Here is a 23,324-nt window from a genome sequence, read left to right on the forward strand (position 1 = left end):
TTAAATGCTGATATTTTAAGAATGTTTATGTGAATTATCAAGGACCTTTGAATGGGTGAGTTGCCAATCCTTCCAAGTACAAGCAAACCTCGGTAGTCCGACCACACGGAAGTCGAAACACCTCAATAATACGAACTACCTTCATCCGTCGTGTAGTCAGATTGTCTGTATTAATTATGGATTTTCATATTTTGAAGCTACAATAAAACATTTAATTGCAAATAGAAAAGGATTTTTTTTAAACTTACGTTTCATGTTAGCTGACTCAAATTTCAACTAAGATCGGGGGATTGGTATTATTTTAATTTTAATGTAAGCTAATACGTCATGTTTTATTTCTTTCGATGATAGTATAAAATTTTAAATTACATTTTCCGTCTTTGATTTGTCCTTAACCAGTACCGCTCAGAGCGGCATTGTCCCAACTGGTGTACGCACTCGGGACAACACCGTGCAGAGTAAGTGTTTTGTAAAATGGATATAACACTCAAAGTAAGTTAAGTTCTACAAATATGAAGCAAAGAATTGGCGAGAAATCGAATTTCCTTCAAAATAATGTGATTGCCTCTTTCATTGAAGCTTTCAATTAAAAGATATAAAATAAAAATGCTTAAGTGTACGCTATTACCCCGCTCTCCTCTACTCAAAACGAAATCAATGACTCGATCATCGAATGTCCGGCCAATTATTATCAAGAGTAGGTTTCTCATTCAATTCTTTCAAAAGCGGATTACTATTATTCATCAAAACAACGAAATAAACGCAGTAGAAGTAAATAACGATGAACTCCAAGATTGAGTTCTGAGATTGACATCGGCGCAAAATAAAAGCATGCACCTTCAATCTTGATAACGCATGATTATAATTAATGCTTCACAATCGGTCAATGAGAATCATCCTCTATACAAGAGTAATACCAGCAGATGATGATGACATTTATCTGCCCGAAAATTGGCCAAACAAATCATTCTAAACACCTCACAGGAGATACGAGCCTCAATATTCCATCAATCTCTGAAAGTAATCTGTTAGTATCCTCACTCTAGTGGGAACTCAAGGCGAGAAGAGAATATGAATTTATTTTCGAACGGTAGGGAATAAAGTTCCCTCCACATTGTAATTATATTGTTTCACTTCAAATGATAAAAGTCAAAAACAAATTTCGAAACCATTATCCTGGCTGGTTAACTATGATAACATAGAACTGATATCCATCGAAAATATAATAAACACATTTATTGATAAACAAGGGTCAATTAAATTACATAAGAAGACGTTTTCGAAGTGCTATTGTAAAATAAATGGTTCCTACTACGTTGCCTATGTAACAAATACCCTGCTTTGAGCGCGTTGCCCTCACAAACTGCCTCCGTAACTCTCCTTATCTCGTTAAATACCACGCAAGTTGATAAGTTTCTAGTTCCTTTCCACTTATATCAGCGCCTTTCGGTGACTTAGAGCGAGAGGATGAGACAAAATTGCAAGCTAAGTTCGAAAGAGAGGAACACGGACTGAAAATATATCTCTAGCTGCTCGCCAAAGAAAACAAAAAGAAATATTTTGTAGAAAGGCAGTGCTATTGCGTCATGGCTCATTTCAGCCGTTTTTAACGCTAAATGGCATCAAAAAGCTTTTATTTCACGACTTCAAGGTCATACCGCAGTAAATACGAACAGTACATCAATTTTATATGAAATTCTTCAGTTTAACACAAGCAATTCTCCACAAATAGCAGGGAGGGATAGAAAAAAAATGAGGGAGCCCGACAAGCCTTGGAATGTCTCAATTATATTACTTGATTATTCTTATCACATGAAAAGGCCAGAATATTACACTGACCACTTCAACGTATAAGTAATCAAAAAGGCCAACTGAAAGTTATCAATGATAAAATTGTATCTATTACACACGATTGGAGCGGTTAAAATTTTAGATTTTTGAAAATTGTAACTAAAGGTGGAGAGGCGGTCAGGAAATCCAACCCGTTAATCCGCGCCAGAAAATTGAGTAGGAAGTCTATACAAATCGGTACCATAAATCCTTATTTTAAAAACCTAGGTCGACATGAAACAAAAAAATGGTTTATCAACGTGAACGAAGCCAACATAGTAATACAGGATAACAATATAGGACATCATACTCAAATATAGTACTCTTTGCGGTGTATGAAATCGATAACGATGAAAAATAAAATTTTTCCTTTTCAATTCATTTATTGAACTTCTGTACTTTGCAGCATCTTTCGCGCCTACGACACCTCTGCTTCTCAAAAACTCCTTTCGACGTGGAAAATAGTCAAAAATTCTCTGTTGTCATATCGCACAAGTGGAATAAAATTAACGGAATTTCACAGGTAAGCGTGATTCTATATTCGTGGGACCAACTAAAAAAATCCGTCTGTGACGCAAATAATCCAACTATGAGAACCTGACGGTTTACAACGGCTATCCTCGGAATATCTCTCGCTGATTATGATCAAGAGTGAAAGGAGTGGGAAAATGAAGCAATTACGTCACAGTTACGAAATTTCTGTCCGCTGTGCCGTAAAGTACGGGCGCTGACTTTTTGACCCGCAGACGGTAAAATAAAAATATCCTCTTCAAGGGCGTATGCACGCAAAAACGCTCGTATCGAGAATGCATCGTCTACAACCTTAATGGGACGCGAGCGTACTCGTGAGGCAAGACCAAGGGAATAGTCGTTTTGGTTTCGCAGTTGCCGACGTAACGAGTTTGTCAGCATGATTTTCCGCGACAGTTACCCAGAGAGAACCGGCAGCCGGAGTCGTCTCGCTTCCTGGACGAAGATCCTCTCCTCACTCAGTGTATCGACACTAAGGTTAGCTCGATAGAAGAGGATGGAGCTAACCAAGATTTTAGTCCAGCCCTTCGGGCTTGAGAAACTCACATAATAAGGGGTGGCTACACAGTTACCCACGCCTACCGGGGAATCAAGGGCGAAATTCAGAGTTTTATGTTGGGGGCAGCAATCCTGCCTGGGGTTTACAGGCTAAGGAAATTTATTTAAATTAGCCTCAGAAAACAGCAGAACTATGTAGGACTAAAATTTATTTAAAATTTTGATTTTTTTGTTTGCATTGCACTTAGATGTATAGGTTTCGTACTTTTTTTCGGAAAAATTACTTTTCAAGTTTTGGGGGCGGGATCAGGCTCCTCCTGACCCCTCCCCCAACCCCCACCCATGCCAGCGATTTATTACGAAGTTATACTGTCCATCGCGAGATGGTTACATGGTGGTGTTCACAGGCTGCGCCCGTATTTGAAGCTAACACTCGAAGACAAGCGTGCTACACACCAGATTTCCACGCTGTTCCATTCTCCATTCGTGTGAGAAGTATAGATATCGAAGTATACATATCGACCCATATGCAATTGAAAAACGATATTTGAGAAACCCACCCGGGAAAAACATCAATCGGTGACGGAGGTGACTACGATATATTAGGTGATTCGTAGTAGTCAGAGTGATAGGTCTACGATCTATCACTCTGATTACTACGATTAATGACAACGCATCTAAAAGAATCACGGAAGTGGATTTCAAAACCTGCCGGAGTTGAATTCATTTCAAGCAATTCCAATCCCACCTAAAATATTTATGAAGCACCTGAAGTATATAGTTTAGATATTCACCCTTTCTGTCCATTCACCTGTCACCTTTATACCATGACATCCTGTCATTTCGGACAAATTAAACCTACCCAGAAGAGCCTAAATTTGATCCTATAGTCTTGCCTCCAGCTCGAACGATTAGCCAACAGATGCGACGTGGTGCTGCATATAATTTTTCTCACTTTTTCAAAGATGTTGGTGTTCTTGCAAGATTATTAGAGGGATAAAGAGCATTAGCATTGGAGAACGGATCATTTTAAGCGATGATTAGGATTTTCCGATAGAGTGTTTTACTCAGACCAGAATTCGCTATTAAATGCATTTTTCAGATAGACTGGCGAGAAAATACATATTCGGAGTTAGAGAGTAAATTCCTGGACCTTCCTCGACAAAATAATCTTGAAATTTTCCTCTCAACAGAAAATTTGTCTATGCAACCGGAGATGGAAAGTGAGGGGAGAGGATAGTAAAGCCGACATTGACAGCCGGGTGCAGCAAGTGACGTCATTAACGGTCCACGCCCCATTTCATGAAAGGGTAAGGAACTTCGATTCGACTTCGTCTCGCCGGTAACTCAAGATGTAGGAGACGCATTGCAAATAGAAAAATAAGCGTCAGCTCAAAATTCGATTCCTTATCAGAATTAAAAATTATAAAATGATTAATGAGATCACCAAATCTGATTCGCCGATATTCCAAGACAAATTTAAGCATTAATTAATTTGTAATACTAGTAAGGTAAATTTTGAATTCCGGAAATAAAACAGCCTGGTTTAACGAGAAATACAATCGCACATTTTTACGACCGGGAGGGAGCTACGACGATGAGTTCAAAAATGACATGCGAAAAAAAATGTCCACGTGAAGCGAATCACACCGCGATTAGATCATCGAGATGTATCAATACGTCATGCGGATCCAATGCCAAATTTTTAATAAAAAAAACTGTTTGCATATAAATCATTCACGCGTCGCGTGTTTGACTGTTCACACCTCACGATGATCGTAAGGCAATGAAAACTTTTGGACATAACAAAATTTAATCTCCGCGAAAGATGCCAGGCAGTGAAAAATGATAAAATAGAAGTACATGCAAATAACTCCAATAAAAGACATGATCGCAAACAGGATAAATCGAAAATAAGCAACAGAGCTTACCAGCGAGAAAATCGAGTGATGATGGATTTAAATATGGGTTCAAAGTCAACAAGCTTTCTCGCAGATAACACAGAAATAAAGAGAAGAATCCCTTGATAGCGAGCTTCAGACTATCGGCATTGAGGTAATATTTTCAACTGGAATTGATACCAAATACTGGTAAAAAATGGAGCAAATTAACATTATCATCCCAAAATACATCGTTTGGCTGGTACCACGAGGATAGCGAGAAAAAGAATTTAGCAGCATCTCAAATTCTCCTCATTAAGAACCATTTAAGCGTGATTAGCCTAATTGCTATCACAACCTGCAATGCAATTATTTAACTTACATCTACATTCTTTTCTTACAACTAAATTTCAACGACCGAAAAGCAATATTTTTCCATTTCAAGCCCCTGGATGGAAATCTGAAAGCATTACGTAGGTAGTTCGAATTTTGCCACTCATACATACTGCAAGTCATGGGAATAAATCGTGTTCCCACATCGTTCTTCCAGCAGCACAAAAAAGTAACACCCGAAAAACCTTGACCCTCAGTTCGCTAGATGGCCTCGCTTGAGAGACTGCCTTTCTCACCCACACAAGCGGGCGATGACAGATCATATCTCATGGTGACACAACTGGATACAGTTTCTTCTAAGAGCGATGGGAAAAGCTGAGGTCTATTTCCCACTATCTCCACGTATCTCAATGTAACTCAAAGAATACTGTTTATTCAGCATTCCTCGGTGCAGTGGATTAATGATGATTGTATTACGCGTCGTATCCGCTTACAACAGGTGACTGGCTATTTTAAGAGCACTGGATGAAATGCATGCTAGGTCAATCCAATGCAAAAACTGGTTATGACGAAGAAAAGTGTTGTAGGATCGACTAAAAACTTATCCACGACTGATGCCGATAAAAAACTTAACTCCATGGCATATGCCACCTTTAAAAACGACAGGATTTTCTACAGCAAGAAAATTCATAAAAATAGAAATACATAATGAATCGTGAAGTACGATACAAATAAAGCGCCTCGCTGTAGTCGATACAACGTAAACAGTGATACAATTGATCGCATATGAGTCCATACTGTGAAGGTAGCGGTAGCTGTAGGCACTGAAGCGTAACCGGGAAAATTAAGGAAGAGGTAGACATGACCACCCTTGGTAATTCATTAATAACACGACTACAACTTTTGGAGGGCATCTAACACTCCTAATAACACAACTACAAAAATGACATCGCTTTTAATTCTTCAAACCGACTCAATTCGTGACATATACATCATCTGTGAATCGCATTCACGATGAAAAAATAACTGTCAGCAATGAAATGATAATATGCGCAAAATGACTCATGGAAATATGACATGAACAACAAAAATCAACCTGCCTAAGAATAATTCACAATCCAAAAAAATATATCCAACCATTAAGTTTATTATAAGTCCTACGGCAGGCAGTGAGAGTCTACCATCCTTGATTTAGTAAAGCATCGCACTCTTCATGTTAGACGTCCAAAGATAAGCAAAAACATCAATTACGCACAGATGACAGCAGTGATGGGTAAATAGAAACTTACACATCATAAAGCACATTAGTGTATCAACCCCGTTATATGCAGGTGCCGGTTAATATTTATTACTTCCATTACTTAAAACATGTTAGCTAAAATTTTAAAACACTCACCTCATCATAGCTACCCATTGTGTCACTCGTCTTTTCGTCTCGTTGCACGTCTGAAAGGAAAATAAAATAATCACTGAGTTGCAACAAATTATTTACAAGCCACCACACTGTTACTGGAATAAATGATAATCACTATATATAATTAAACAAAATAAATCCTTACATTTATCAAATAAATAAGTCTTTCACGGATAAAAACAACAGCACTCAAGCGCTGACGCTTTGAGCTGAGATCCTACGCCACTTTGGACCTTGATCCGCTTGGAACTCAGCAGAAAACACTAGCGTCACGCGCATGCGCAGAAGATAAAAGACAAACGATTAGATAAAGCGCAAGCGCGGGTGTACGAAATTTTATCATGAGAGGCATAGAGTTTATATTACTATAGAGTATTTATGTTAAGAGGCATGGAGTTAGTTTGCATTCATGACCTAAGGTAATGCAGGCACTGGGTTACTTTGCGTTGATGATCGAAAAAAAATAATTAGAGCAGATTTCTTCTGTCACAAACCATTCTTGATTTCTTCTAAAAATTAAAAGCCATAATTCAGCCGTAGGGATTTTGTCCTGTATATTTGAAATCTCTTTTTCTTTTTCACTGTGTAATCTGTCAGGTAAAATCGCTGCAATTATTGCATTATTTCAAAAAAATTCAGTATCAGTAAAGGATAAACTAAAAAAAATACTGGAGTATCACCAGGTTTGATATCACTGGTCGACAATTTTTACGCAGAAAAAAATAAAATGTGTGATTTATAATGAATTTTTACGGGATGAATCCAATAATCACTATGAAATATCTAAACTATGCGGTTTTCAAATTAAAGAAACTACCCTTAATACGAGGGCTGTCTAGAAAGTAACAGACGTTTTGAAATAAAAAAATAAAGTGAAAATAGCAATTTTTATCAAATATACACATTGAAGCTGAACTCTTCGGCTATTTTTTTCCATAATCACACTATCCCATTTAAATTTAGGCGTTTATCATGACTTGGTGCAAGCTTTTCAATACCCTCTCTGTAGAAATCTGCCGCCTGCGAGTTCAATCACTGGTTTAGGTATGCACTGGCATGCAGTTCATCGTTAGAATAAAATCGTTGCGTAGTGACTCACATCTTCATCTATGGGAACAGATAGTAGTCCTTGTATTCCCCCAACGCTAAATCCGGGATGTATGGCGGGTTATTGAAAACTTCCCATCCCAAACCATTCAATCTGGGGCTCTTGGGTTCGAACTGCCATGTGTAGACGAGTGTTGCTGTGGAGAGAGAAAACTTTCTTCCTGATTATTTTCCAATGCTTGTTTTGTGCCGCGCACGCCAATTTTCTGATTGATTACTCCTTTACCGTACACTGAGCAAATCTGGCGATAAATTTCAATTGGTTTGCGATTTTTTGCCAGCAAAAAACTTATCACAGCTCGCAATAGACTACCGGCGGATTTTCAGATACAGTGCTCATTTTAACACTCCACTATATACAAAGTACGATGCGCACGATGGTTTTGTACGGACTGTGGAAACACCCTGACGCCAAGGTAGCGGCACTAGTCCCCCCAGTGCCGCGCGATGACAAAACGTCTGTTACTCTTCGGATAGCCCTCATATGATGGACTGAATAAAAATGGGATAATTAACCGCGTTTAAGGTAAAACATAAATGTTTTTCACATACATTCCAAAATTTAAACAATGGTACCTCTCCAACTGAAAAATAGCCTGCGTCTCAACGAAAGTAATTATTTCGCCCCTCTGTGTAGGAAAAGATTGCTAACATATCTGTGTAAGTTCGAATTAACTGTATTAGTATGGTTCGACATGGTGGGCCTCGTGTCATAACTCGGAAAAACTTGAATAATAACAGGAGTGAACAGGTTTTCGCAAAATTCTTCAGATAACATTCATACGGGACAGCAAGATAGGCACAATCGCTCGCCTCGGTGGCGTCAAGTCCTCGCCTGTCAAATCAAAGGTCGTTGGCTCGAGTTCCACCAGGGAAGGTGGCCCCTCCTCCAGGGCATGGGTGTTTGTGTTGTGTATGATTAATATAGGAACCCCTGTAATAAAAGCCGTAATGCGCCGTTAACGGAGAAGATGAAAATGGATAAATGTAAGATAAGTGAAGCTATTCTCTTGAAACAGCATGGCCATCAAGAAAATCTTGAAACTTAAATAAATAATACCTTTACCCTAAAAAGTGTTTCTCCCTCCGTTAGATATCAAGTTTTGGTCGATGAAGATTTTTTTAATCTTTCCAAAAGAAGGATAGTTTCCCAGTATTTGTTGGAAACATTTTCAAAACTCAGTGTATCTGAGGAAAAGTCAGGCATTACAAACGGGCCTGAAATCAGAAAATGCGTGACTCTGACTTTAAAAATAAAATCAATACAAACTAAAAGGAAAATGGTGTCCAAAAAGTGTTATGCAAATCTTTAGTGATGATAAAAAAAAGGGAGTCTCGGAAATAAAAAAGAATGCAATTGAAAAAAAAATTGTTACCTTTAGCCGTGAACAAAAAATAAAAAGTAACGGTATCAAAAGCCGGTGTACCTTAAGCTTCAAAAATTCAATCGATGCAACGAAAGAGTCCACATGGTATTCGAGGCGATTCGCACTATACTAACGTTAGGAAATTTATCCGGGACAGCGCGCTGCAGCGGTGGTCCAATGCAACAGAAAAAACGGAAATCATTCATTCTCGAACACCATAGCAGTGCGGCAGCCTTCAGTAAAATGCCATTTCCTGACTTTTTTACACCCGAGTGTTTCAGGTGGATCATAAATACTGGTGAGTCATTTCCCGTAAAATTTTACGAAACCTATGATAATATTTACGGCTGTTTCCATGAATAAAATTTCAAAGGATAAAACCCAAATATTCACTTATTGAAACTGTAATTAATATGTACTCCGACGTTAATATATTTCTCCGTTTTCCTACCTACTCAATACTTGAAATAGATTTGATTTCCGGTGCGAATTCACTCAGGTTTTTCCTCCAGAACCCTCCTTAATGGGATTATATGCGACCATATTCGCGGATATTAGATAAGGAGAGCATTTTCAAAATAAAAACAAATATCTGCGATAAAAAGAATAAAAATGACTGAAAGCGTATGCCATGGTTTAATGATATAAACAAAACATTCACTTTCCGTGTCATTGAAATACAAATAAATAAGGAAGTATCTCCTCCTGCATCATCAGCAACGCGAATAAACGACATCAATGCCACCATGCCATATTAATGTCGACAATGCCCTGGTTTTGCAACTCAGATATTTTAACGACAGTTCAAATATAACCTTGGTAACTGTTTACGTCTTAATCTTAGATTAGTGCTAGGTTACAAACTTCATTGTGTATTCAGAATTTGAAATACAATGAAAGATAAACCTTATACAGTTTTATTTTATAAGGGCGGGATTTATCTAAAGCAAAATATGATCAGGTTACAGTTTTCAAGGAAATGCGAATTTTTCCAGTCCGATGACCAGTAAAATGAGAAAGATTACAAGGGCGTTGCTCCAGAATCACGGTTTCGAAATAGAGGAGGCGTAAGACTTCTTCCCGCAGGAAACGCGTATAAGTTCTCCGCTCGATAAAAACTTTCGCAAAGCAAGTACCAAACAATCAAGCCAAAACACTTTCTCCTCAGAGTAACTCCCATACAGCCTCCGAGAGATGAAACATGCTTTTCATGTCCCAAATTCAAAGCGCTCACTCGAAGATATTCACGACAAAGAGCTTGCGAGTCGACAGTGAAAATCGTTACACCAAGGCTTGGAACAACGTTGGAGATCTAGGCTGATGGTATGTGACTACAATTGAAAAAATAAAGAACAGTTAAAATTTTTGTGGCCACGAAAATTCAATTCGAAATTTCAAATAACCGTAAATGAGATAATTACTCACGCTTATATAAAGATTATGATTCAGCCCTATGATTGTCACAGTGGAAATTTCAAAGTTATCATAATCGACGGTACGACGACGTAGGGACGAGTCTATAGGACGCAAGCCGATGTATAGGCGATTCAGAAGTAATGGCATAATTGGAGAATGTTTGTGTTTTTGGATTTTCATTCAAGCTTTAATGCGGTAAACATTGAAATTGAAAGAATTCTAATAAAGTGAAGAGTTTTCACACGTGGAAATATTCATTCAAAGCAAATAACTAATCCATAAATGACTTTTCTTTGTTGCACGCATTTTCCACAGAGGGGAAAATAGAAATGCGGAAGTAAAGAGTGAAGACCATTAGAAAGAATGCTCGAGCGGGAACCTTCAACATCAATCAAACGCTCACTTTTGCTTTCACAAAAAGTGACTCTCTGCCATGAGGGTACAAAATTAATGCCCAGCAACAGTCACAAGAAAGGGAAGGAAGTGGTTTTAGGGAATGGAAGGAGAAATGGAAAATATTAGTGGAATAAACTTATCATCATACTCGATTAATTTCTTCCCCTTATCACTCTTGAGAATGGATAGGGAAATGTAAACTAAAAGGGGAAGGAGCTTATCATTCAACTCAATTAATATCTTCCACTAATTACTCTCCATATTTTGTCACGGAGGATAAGAATTAAATATAAAAATCAATGGCATTACACGAACCTAGTTTTAAATTCACCGTTGACGCATTATTCCTCATCGTCTACGAAAAAGTATCTCTTCCCGCGTCTTCGATTTTTTCGGCAGTAGCTGCTGTTTTTTTTTAATTTCCCGTCAGAGAAAGTACCACAAAATTTAAAGTAACACAGAAGAGATCGGCTGAGCCAGGACCTAAAATTCAGATACGTCGCTGAGTACTTAGTTGCTGAGTAGTTACTTAGTACTGAGTTATAAGTCTAGTATTTCACATATTTCAAGGTGGTCTCGCCGTATCGTTTCATAATTTTAAGAAGACGTTCCGGAGTTTCGTCAAATAAACATCTTCATTTCGATGGAGATAACAGCGCATTTCAGCTACGACAATACTGAAAATTTAATGGAGGATAACTACTAATAGCCAATAATGTATTTTTTTATGGGTGGACGAAGGAACGGACGTTTTCTTTTTGAGCATCGTCCGTATAAACAATTCGTAATCGGAAAACGAATACCATATTATCATTAAACCGAAACAAATACAAACGTGATTACTCTAGACATGCTAAAAGGAAACTGAGACATTTACGGACACATTATGATAAGAATGATCATACATCAAAGATTAAAATTTGTCTTTTGTGTTGATTAAAACTTCAAGTAGTCGTGATACCCATGTTCATCAGCTGCTCATGACCTTGTTACTCATCGATAATTTACGTAATTTGTTATGTAAAAAAAAATAAATGGTATCAGTGCAAATATTCACGAATTCTTAACATTTCTCGTTGCGCGATTCCAACCTGCTCCATAGACCGATAAGAAGAGAAGACGAGGCACAAAATCATCTCACCCATACTTTTGGATCGGAAAGAAGAGGTAAAATACGTAATCAATTGCACTTGCAGCGTTAAACCCCGATGGTATATTCGTGAAATCAATGGTTAATATAATGGGAAAGAAATAGGGAAAACCCCAAAATTTGTAACTGCAGGAAAGGGTTTCATTTCGTATCCATTGACGTGATTTATTTAAAGATTATTATTTGAAATAAAATGGTACAGTATGTGCCCTCTAAGTTCAGCGGCTATTAAGACTAGAGGTGAAATCCAAAATACACGGTGAAGCCAAAAAACAGGTCGAGATTTTTTTCGAAAAATAGTGGAAAAATACTTTTTTTATTATAGAGAAGCCACAGTAAGTTAAACTGCCATCGGCAAACAGAAAATTACTCAGAAAAGATTGCATTCCTCAATTCACGGATTAATTCCTTGGATGATCAATCAAGTCCACTTGCTACTGTATCTTACCCCTTATTCATGGTGACTGAACTATACATTCCAGTCGGATTCGCTTCGTTAATAGTTTTTTTGCTCGTGCCAGTCGCAAATTTGAGCCCCCTTACGTGCGGATAATCTTAAATCTCGAGGTACTTTTCCGCAGTAATAAGCTGTCACAGGATTTTGTGTACCGGCTCCGTGACGTCCACCCGCGATTAGTTGTGCGCAGTGGTTGCATTGGAAGATAAATAATTCTGGGAATAACACTTACATTATGGAGAGTAGCCCAGCGTTAACACTTGAGTTCTCATACTGAAAGATAAAGATACATTGACACTTTTCCAGGTTTACAAACCACACCAATCAACTTTCACGTGCCTAATCATCAAATTTCTTCTTGTCTTAAAAAATGTCCTAAGTTCACATTGATGATTTCCGACTTCTTTCTCCTCTAAATTCAAGGATATCCCAAAAAAATGAATGCAACAAAAATAAAAAATCGGAAACGGTCTTGAGTTGACAACTTGCGGATATAAGGGGGAGACTAGATAGATTGACTTGTCTGGCCTTTATACAAAAGAGACCACGTATCATTGTCGTCAACACAGTGGGGAAAGAGAGAAAGGTGAGTATCGACCTTTTGAAAAATATTTGCAAAATCCTCAGCTCAAACTTCTAGGAATACATTAGGACTACATAAACATTGATGTTAGGAAAGCGGTCGAAAAATCATCTATAATGGTCTTGAGAAAGTACTTAAAACCTAACGTGAAGGCTAGCAGGTCACGTCATTTTCTAGAATGGGCACGTGGGAATAGTTGTCAAACACCCAACTTCAACGTAAATTTCACCCTCCCGTACAGCTAACGATTAGACAATCTAGAATAGCCTGTAGGTGTTTTCAATTGTCAAGGTCAAAAACATTGTGTTCCATTTCCCATCTAGCAAAAGTGATACAAATGATGACATTAACTTTTATAAGGTGCTTATAACTCGCAATCGATTTCATCAATATGTGATACATTTTCGATTGCCCCATGGAAGATTTTTCAATAAAAATTATCATCGTTTCACGAAGTGCTTCATAATATTTCAAAGAGGAAATTAGCAGATTATCAACTGCTTACTTTCTTCAATTGGCTTAATATCAATAATTCGGATAAATAAAAAAGAAATCTTCAAATGCTTCTCGTAAAAAAGGTTTCCCAGCTCTGTATATTTGATTAATATCCTATTTTCCCGGCACTTCTTCATTCTACCGGTATATTACACTACACGCAATGTCTATCTGCATCGAGCTTTGGCTCAGTAAAAATGGTCGATGAAATTATATTGCTAATTAAAGAATTAATTAGTCAACCAAGAAAGTAAACTCCTAATTAAACAGGCTCCATGAATAAACCGGTATATGAGTGTTTTTAGCATGTTTTTTTGGAAGCGTAAAATGTACATGTTGTTAATAAGATAATTTTTTAAACCAGGAATTACACTATTTATAGGACCAGTGGGGTAGCCAGGAATTTCGTTCGGGGTGGGTAGGGTCCAAAACCAGGAGGGAAAATTAAAAAAAAAACAGGGTACTAATTAGAGGGTTTTAAACTAATTTTAAAACTATTCATAATCGAAAAACTTCATTGGTCAAATGAATATTCCGTATATTCATGATTTTTCAAGATTTGTTTCTTTTATAAAGGAAAGTAATTGTGTTTTTATATTTCAGGATGGAGTCCGTAGCCCCCGGACCTTCCCCCTCACTGCGTCACTGCACAGTACACCCTCTTTATTTTAGCGTAAAAATAAATCTAATTTTTTATTACAGAAAAGACATTGCTACCGGCAGTTCCGGTTTTAGATTAAAATAAACCTGAGGACATATTATTAGGCACTTTTCCCTCCCATTTTTAAGTTTGTAAATTGCATGAGAGATAATAAAATGCATCATTACTGTGATATATATATCAATATTTTATGTGAAAAAAATTGTGATTGGTTCCTTCTTTTCGGTTCAATGTTTTAGCGTTCACTGTTCTTTTTTTGGATTGTTAAAATTTAATTTAGCATTCAATTAGAATGTAGGTCCCTCTTGATCTTGAGGGTCTGGGCTGAAGCCTTGATACTCTGTAGTAAAATCCGGTCTTGGCTACCAGGAGGTCGTTACAAACAATGACTGAAGCAAAATCTGTGATTCGATAAATAATAAAAATAAATCTATAAGATATGTCAACATTAGTTTATAGTGGACGGATGAAAAACTCAATTTTTGACTAACGGCCATCCTAACAATCATATATGAATGAAAATTACAGCAAAACTATTCGACAATAAATGGGCATTTGCTCGCTGAGGAAATTCGTCTCTATGTGCTTACTTTTCATCGCCGTAGAGCGAAACGCACCATTTAAAAAGGTGCAGAGACGTGAAAGCAGAGAAAAGAGAACGTGAGATGACTAAAGGCGTGAATAGGGTTGTTTCCTTCATCAAAGAAAACGAAAAGCATCGATTGCGATTCGTTACCCACCATTAGTGTATTCATAATATACTAATTATTTTTTTTTTTTAAATCCCAGGTCAGACGTGACGTCACAGGGACCTAGATTCTATGCGAGTAGTCAGGAGTTTTACATCGTCTGAGATTACCAATGCATGCATTAGGCATAGAGCTCAGGGTTTCTGAACAATCACCTATTAAAATTGCCTATGGTCGGAAAGTTTCCTTCGTTTGATACGGTATTAATAATTAATCGTTATTTAAGCCAAGCGCTGCCTGCTAGCTGGGTACCAAGGCAAGCCAAGTGACTCTTACAATTAATCTCGCATCAAGGTGGCCTCACACGGCGGCAGCCAGAACCATGACGACGTCACACGGGCTTTTCCCAGCATTCATAGTTATTGTTAGCAGTCGCATGTTCGCGCGCTTGAAAATTTTCACCTTTCATTTAATCGCGAAAAATAGATATCGTCATTTAAAAATCTAAAAGCGTGAAATACGTACTCCAGGAGTAATAACCTTTCGATTTAGGTAATTAAAAAAAATAGGAAACCAACCTATTGTATGATTGAAGAAGAATGGAAAAGGACGGAGAGAAATAGGAACGAAGAAGATCTAAGCATTGTGGGCCAGGAGAGGAAACTTATGGAGGAGACATGGATATTTGGATGGAACGAGTAACAAACGAGGAGGGTTGATGACATAAATCGTGTTAGCTGTAAGAATGTTATGCAAGCGAGAAGGCCAAGGGAATGGGATGCATAAAGGGGCGGTCTGGGGTGTATTGGAGCCCTCGGCTGGGGCTCATGATGGTTCCGCTATACTGGCTCTTAAAAACTAAATAAAAGTAAATAAAAATGTTATAAAAATAAAAAAAAATAAATAAAATTTCGTAAGGAGATCATTGGTGGGCCTATTATCTAATTGCGCTGATATTCACCCTTAACTTCTGCAATGGTCTATGGAAATATGAGGAAAAAGTGTGAATAGTGTAACATAAAAGTTGAATCTGCCAAATTTGTAATCAACACTACTTTCATGAAAACAATAAATTTCCCTATCCTAAAATGTCAAATTATTTACTATATCTGTACAAAATTAACTTTCTTTAGATTTGAGCCTTACATAAAACTCAGAATAACATAAATTCCTGAGTAAATATATTATTTCACTAATTTTAAATACCAAAAACAATACTTACGCTACGCTGCCAATTTATAGTTCAAAATTAATTGTGTCGACTAGCATTTAGCCCACGGTTACCTAACCATCTTATTAACGGTAAAATTATTACCAAGGAGTTATTTTTGTAAAATTGTTGTCCTAACTGATCGAAAGTCGCTATTCATTCAGCAGGTCATTCAACTTAGAAAATAATTAAACTCATCAATTATTTTATTGCAATATAAGAAAATTCATCACACGACAGAATTATCAATACTATTTAGGTTATGGGCATTATTATCGAGAAAATTAAAACAAAATTTTTCGTATGATAACTGGAAATAATTTTGATAGAATCACTTAGTGATCACTAATGCAGTGAAATACGATTAAAAGTATGCACTCATACGAGAAATTTTTCGCTTTTAAGAAATAAAATTCAGGATGAATTTTCTACTCTCCAAGCAAACTTATTTTTCCCGTAATTTAACATTTTTTATTCGGTTTCTCTTGCAAGGTTGAATCTCCAATTTTCTCTATTGGTTCTATGATGAGATAACGATGACAGCCTTGGAAAACACGATGAATTAAATCCTCCAGGTAGCTACATGAAACAAGAATTGCACACTCATGTCTTCATTAACACATATTATTACGGGGAGACTGTTTCCAAGGTGAAGAAATTGTGAGACCATTGCCTGAGCGTAACTAGAAATTATAAGAACAGCCGGAACCCTTGACTCTATTTAGATGGTGTGATACTGAGATAATGAGCCTAATCGGTGAAACACGTAACAAAATGAAACGCATGAAATTAATTGTAGACTTAATTGTTTTCTCTAGAAGGTTTGGTCAATTTTATTCTCTTTTACTTTCCAGACGTTTTTTGCTTTTCGTTGCAATCATCATAAGGGTTTAGAAAAATTTTGACTCGATTGGCCTACTTTACCTGATATACAATAGAGGAAATCGATTCATTATTGAGCTTTACCTCCGTCATTCATAAATAAAAACCCAATTATATATCAAGTGGTCAGGAAAATAAATATCGCGTTTTAATTATAGACTTGACTATTTATCATTGAGTGAATGCAAGTTGGTTAATATAAAGTCCATTCCCAAAATTGAATTTTACAAACACCGAATGATGGTGGGGTATTGTAGAAATTAAAATTTATTTAGGCCTGGTATGAAATAAAGAATACATCGATCAAGTGATAATAATCCCGGAGTGAACCTTAAATCGAGACACCAAGGTATCCAAGGTACCAAGGTACCAAGTCTCAATTTGCCATTGCCATAAATGCAGATGTGATCGCAGTCATTCGCTAAAAAAATGGAAATAAGGATGTTTTTCCAGTTTAATTTAACTTGAACATGTTATAATGATATTTCTTACAATACCCGGGCATGGTATATTGTGTTCTCTCAGATAACAACACTAAAAACTCTAGCGAAGGTATATAGGAAGGAGAAATACTTTTCTCTGACAGTTAACGAACAAATTATCCAAAAATCAAATTTCCGTTGAAACAAAAAAAATATTCGCTTTAAACGTGAAATAAATTGGGATCCTTAAGGAAGTGAACAAAGTTTTTCCGGTATACTTACGAGTACGAACTAAAATTTGGCTGACGAGTAAGTAAGCCTAAAATCTCCCTATTCATCGCATCTCTTATCACAAGAATAATGAGAATTTCACAGCTTATAAATTGTAATAATGAACTATGACTCTATTATATATTTTGTAAATTTCATCCTTGAAACTGCATTGAAAAATAAAAAATCTCTAAAATAAACCTTTACGAATTACCCTTTAAAAAATAATCATCAGGTCGTCTTTTATATTCTAACACCTTAATTTTACTTAGTCTTTTATAATATTTTTACTCCTTGTACGCTGTAAATAAAGCAACTAATGAATTTTATAATAGCAAAAAAAACTTTGGTTCAAGTAATCTGAGTCTTTTTTTTATTACAGATTTCATATAAGCTTCACGATGCACGCGAGCTCGGTGCCCTTGGCGACCGGACGACCTAGCCTGAACGCCCCTGACTAAAACCGACAATGATGACCGATCTGACCTATCGCCTGCGTTGTAGGTGATGGACACCTTTAACTTCCCCTCCAATTCCACTCTCCCATTGCGTGCTTTGCCTCACTGCGAATTCCTCCAAGCGCCCCAACCTTAACCCCAAGAGAGCCGTCACATTTGACGGAACGCTGTTGCGCACTTGGTTCAGCTTGCGGATGGCACAATCGTTAATACCTGCCTGACAGAACACAATTAAAATTCATCAAGCGTAAGGTGAAAACGTGAGGGCATGGCTATCGGGGAGCAAAGATTGCAACCTGGACGAACAAATGTGGCATCCTAAAATCACAGCTGCCTCGCAGGCAATGAGTAATTATTAGTGAAAGATCAAATTATACGAGTGGCGTAGTATTAAGCTCAACAAATTGACGAATCATATGTGTTCCAGCCAAAAACCTGTAGGCCCATAGGCGGATTTAGGGGGAGGGGGCACGGGGGCACGTGCCCCCCACCCCTCAAGACGCTTAAAAAATAGACAAGATTTTATCAAGGCTATCATTAAATTCGTTATGTTTTGTGTATTACGGAGCCTCGATATTTTAATATCTTATTAATAACTTCCATATTAAAACAAAGAGAATATTCCGTACAGTAGCTGGTGTACGCTGTTTTTAATCTCAAATATGAGAAGATCTTTGCCTGTCAGACCCTGCTGCACCCCCCAAAACCAGAAAAATTATGGATCCACCCTTGTGTAGGTGTTTAAGATCTTCGCCACTGGTGAAGCAACATTGTAACACGTCGGGGTTCGAAAAGCATAACTATGCCATTGACGTAATTAATACAACCTTATCAGCATAAGGTATCGGTATTGTAACAAGAATTTTTTGATTGTGGGCATATGCTTTCGATTAAAAATTATAAAAATAATTCATAAATTTTCAAGAAAACAGTCCATCATCTACCTCAGACTACGAAGTCAAATTTTGATGTCCATAACTTAGCCCACCACAACTCCATTAGCCCTTACGAATTAATCAAGAATGTAATTTTAGCGTGCAACAAAAGCGGATCTCATGCAATTTATGCATAATGAAGTATAAATAATAGCTTTGCACGACGAAGACGATGTAAATATTATACAATGAAATACAACAAGCATAATCTTTGCAATCCATTAGGACTCGTGACCCATAGAAAATGAGCATAATAAACCCTTTCATTAACCATATTCCTTTCTTTTCGCACAATAGGCAAGAGCGAATTGGGGTTCTACGATGCGATTCACTTTGTTGCTCGTTGTTTTCCTAATCCTTCCTAACATGATAGAATTATTTAACATAGTAGGGAAATAAAATCAATTTTTCATAGATGAATATGATAACTATGTCCTACAATACCTATACGATAGTATCTAATCCATTTTTAGGAAATAAAGTCAAATTAATTTTCGAGGGTTTCAAGTTCACATTTTGTTCGCGAGTGGACTAATTATTGTGTAAGTCCTTCATTCCTAAAAATTAAAAAATGAACTTCACCTAGAGTAGACAATTTATCGCACTCGTGACAAAATGTGCTCCTTTTATTTTCTATGTTTCCTCTTAACATTACGACGGTCGTATCGTATTTAGAAAAGCGTATACATATAAACCACTTTTATTACGAGGATGCTGAAAAATTCTTTTGCAAATTCAGCAAGAATTTTTGGTCACCAAAATGAAAAAAATTCGGTCCGTTAAATAAGAAAAAAACCATAAATATTTTGAGAAAAATGAAAGCACAATGGCGATTCCCTTCAAAGGAAAGATTTCACCGATTAATGAATAGAGTTACAAAGTTCCTCATATTTTTGACATGAAAGTTCAGACAGACTGTTCACAGACTGAACAAACATTAATTTTACGACAATCCGTAGATGAGATGAGGTCAATGACTTCCCCAAAATCGGTCGTTAGCTATTAATTAATAATTCTGCTTCCTATAAGGCCTGCGCGTAGTGCTTAAATTAAGATCTTATTTTTCGTGCACTCCTTCGTGAACGTTCTACTTATATCTCCCGCGTTTCAGTCAGACTGAAACTGCAGAAGACGATGGTTATATCTGTGAAACTGGTGTTCGCATACATTAGAACTAGAAATATCAGATCCATCATAGAAGTAGCTTCAGTATGGCCGTAATCAGACGAGCATCACCTATTCCAGGGAGCTCCTTTGTTAGTTACACACAGAAATTAAGCCATATGATTAAAACAATAAAGGCCTGAAATCGAGGTTGAAATCAAGGAAGACAACATAAGATTTAAAAATTCGTGGGGAGCGTTAAACGACTAGCAAAAACGCCAGCTAGAAAACGCCCGAAAATTAGGGGAGTTTGAAAAACCTACAGGAAGTGAAACTTTTTAATGCCTTATCGTAATAAAAGGTCATGAAAAATTGTTCGAGGATTCTGCTTTCCCTCGAGGATATTAACGTCGTTCCCTGGTGCTTCGCTACCTTCTCTATGATTGCTCATTTCAAAAGCCTCCGCGAAAGCCATTTAATCCGCTCCCACCTGAAAGACCGCGGAAGCAAATAAGAAGCTTTGCAGAGGGAAAACTTCATCTATTACGCAATATTTCCATCCCGAGAGGAATGTAATACCTTCTCTTCTTTGAAAGCAATAACCAGTCGGACAACAGCGACAAAGGTGAAGTGAATACAAGTGTTACTGAGGAAGAGATGGCATCGTATTTTTCATTGAACTGAAGTATAGGAAATTGATAGGTGAGGAGGGTTAATAAGTAGGAGCGTGTATCTTCAATACATGAGCGCGGAAACGAGAATTTTCGTAAGTCGCAGATACGGTAAATATAGGAAGGGATATGTTTAGTAATAGAATCAGTATATGCATTTAATTTAAAAGTGAATTACTCGTCAGGATTACGTGGTTGATTTTGGTAGCCAAAACAATTAGTATTCTTTACACGCGTAAAAAGACCATATGAACTAAAGAAACGCTAAGAAAACACTTTTAACTTAAACTTTTACACATTATTTCAGACGGGTATCCATAAATATAGCCTATTAGACGTTTTAGTATTCATTCAAAAGGGCCAACTTATGTCCAAGTAAGCAATTACCTGAATTTACCCAGCTAAACAATGCGAGATCGGAGTAACCACCTCTCTTGTCTCGAATATGCGGTTTCCCGCTCATCATGAACCGATTAAAAAATATTCCTTAAGGTGTCAGAGTTTGCAGTAAGTAACCTTAGCCGATATGAACAAAATAATTGTGGTCTGAAATAAATAGTAGACGTGATAAATATGAACCATTAAACTTAACGAATATGATCATAAATGCATCATAATTAAACTCACAAATTAATGGAAATAATTGCATTCGTGAGAACCATTCGATCATTATTGTACGCTCACATACCCAAAAACAAAACGACAAGTGAAGAGGCGTAAAGAGAACTGAAACAACCTATTGACAACAGCGAAGCTATACAACAAAAGGTAATAAATTCGTTCCATATATATTTTCAAATTCAAACATGCGATATGCAGACTGTACCAAGGGTCGTGTATCATTTTTAACCTGTAATTTTAGTAACTTTGCATCGAGCAATATTCATGAAAATTGGCATAATTATGGGGAAAGGTCCTAAGTTTTGTTGAGTATAAGCAAAATTTTACAACTTTGACCTTTTGACCTCACAATGTCGGTCCAAACCAAAAATTTGAATTTGCCTAATGGGGTTTCAAAGTTAAAAAAATCGAGATGGAAAAAAGTCTGAATTTCAATGACCAAGATGTCAATTCTTAGGTTTTTCGACATGAGAAACCCAAAAATAATACTTTTATTTACGAAAATTCAACCGTTGACCCTATAAAGTCACCGTCAAGGTCATAAGGGTGGCAAAAAGAATAGCATACCAACAAAGTTGTCGATCCATGGGTTTTATAGGGTGCCCAAGTCATTGGTATTGTCCAAATACCCGTATTATTCACTAATTGACCTCCGAGGGTCACAATGGGGGTCAAATGTCATAGAGTTAAACTTCAGGCCATCATTACAACCAACGTGTCAAACCATAGGTTTTGAAGGGTGCCAAGGTCGGTTAGGCAGAGACTATGAGGGTTCTAGGTGAACCCTCTTAAGGATACAACACACTGGGGCCGGGACCCAAGCCCGTGGCTTATACGCCCGATCAACTGGGGAGGGGCTGGAGAGGTAGGAAAAAGGATAGAGGAGCCGCCGCGATGGGAGCCCGCCGACGCCTCTGGGAAGGGATAAGAGCGGAAGGGAGGGGACGAGGGAAAAACACCCCAACGCTATAGAAGCGAAGGAGGCCCTACTATCAGCGAAACCAAGCATACATATGCAATTAATTTTCTACCAATATTAGTGGATTTTCCTATGAGGAAGAAAAATCCATCGATCGAATCGGTCGGTTAGGCAGTTCATAGATCCATATTGTTGATTTTTTGACCTCCGAGGGTCACAGTGGGGGTCAAAGGCCATATGTATATGTCGCCTCCCCTGCGCCACCTCGAATATCGAGGATTTTTTTCGGGTGTCCAAAGCCTTCACCAGAGGTTTGATCCCTGGACTCTTCGATAAGCAACCAAGTGATCTAACCACTGGCGACCACGCTCTATCCCTCATAATCACTGCACCGATAATAATAGCTTCAGGCTCCGTCATATCCGACAACGGTAACCAAGCCGACCCCTTGGCAGATACAAGATAATGTCACGGAAGTTAAGACCATAAAACATTTCCCGGAAAATTTTGCGGCTTTATGCTGAGGAAAATTATATTTCCAAGAGGCATGAGTTTATTTTTCAAGTATTTTAAAAACATATATTCTCAGCACTTGCTCGCATGACATTTTTACGTACTAATGAATTCTTAGAGTAAAAAAGATCAGTGAAGGTAAAAAAATCAAAATATGGAGTACGAAGTGATTACAAAAGGTATAATAAGTGCTTTATATAATAACTACTATCTAAGCCCAGGGTTAGAACTGCCGTTAAAAAGGTTTCTCTCACAATTTATTTATTTTAATTTAACTTTTTATTATTCTATTCCGAGTGATAAACGTGGGAAGATGTCTTTCGCTATTGTATCAACATCCCAGCACGGAAAATTGATTTTGAAGTTACAGTTGCAGGCAATAATTTCCTATAGTCATCGAGTCATATATGAAATATTAGTCACAATGTAGTTAAACGATAGCGCAATCACACAAAAGACTCGTGGGCTCATGACAATATTTTTACATTAACAAGTTAGCTATATTAACCTAT

General features: G+C 37.2%; 1 protein-coding gene across 7 annotated transcripts in view; it reads right to left on the minus strand.

The window, feature by feature from the left end:
- The window catches only part of LOC124157607 (aldehyde dehydrogenase, dimeric NADP-preferring), an 89,434-nt gene that overhangs the window by 54,637 nt on the left and 11,473 nt on the right, over nt 1-23,324 (minus strand). For 5 of the 7 annotated variants that reach the window (XM_046532474.1, XM_046532473.1, XM_046532475.1 and 2 more), the window contains exon 2: nt 6,469-6,518. In XM_046532474.1, the coding sequence (XP_046388430.1) occupies nt 6,469-6,518 (50 nt within the window). Of the gene's footprint in view, nt 1-6,468; nt 6,519-6,631; nt 6,735-23,324 lie in introns of those variants that run through there. The other 2 variants (XM_046532478.1, XM_046532477.1) reach the window with 1 other exon arrangement.

Source organism: Ischnura elegans, chromosome 4, assembly GCF_921293095.1.
Source record: "Ischnura elegans chromosome 4, ioIscEleg1.1, whole genome shotgun sequence".
Taxonomy (NCBI): Eukaryota; Metazoa; Arthropoda; class Insecta; order Odonata; family Coenagrionidae; genus Ischnura; species Ischnura elegans.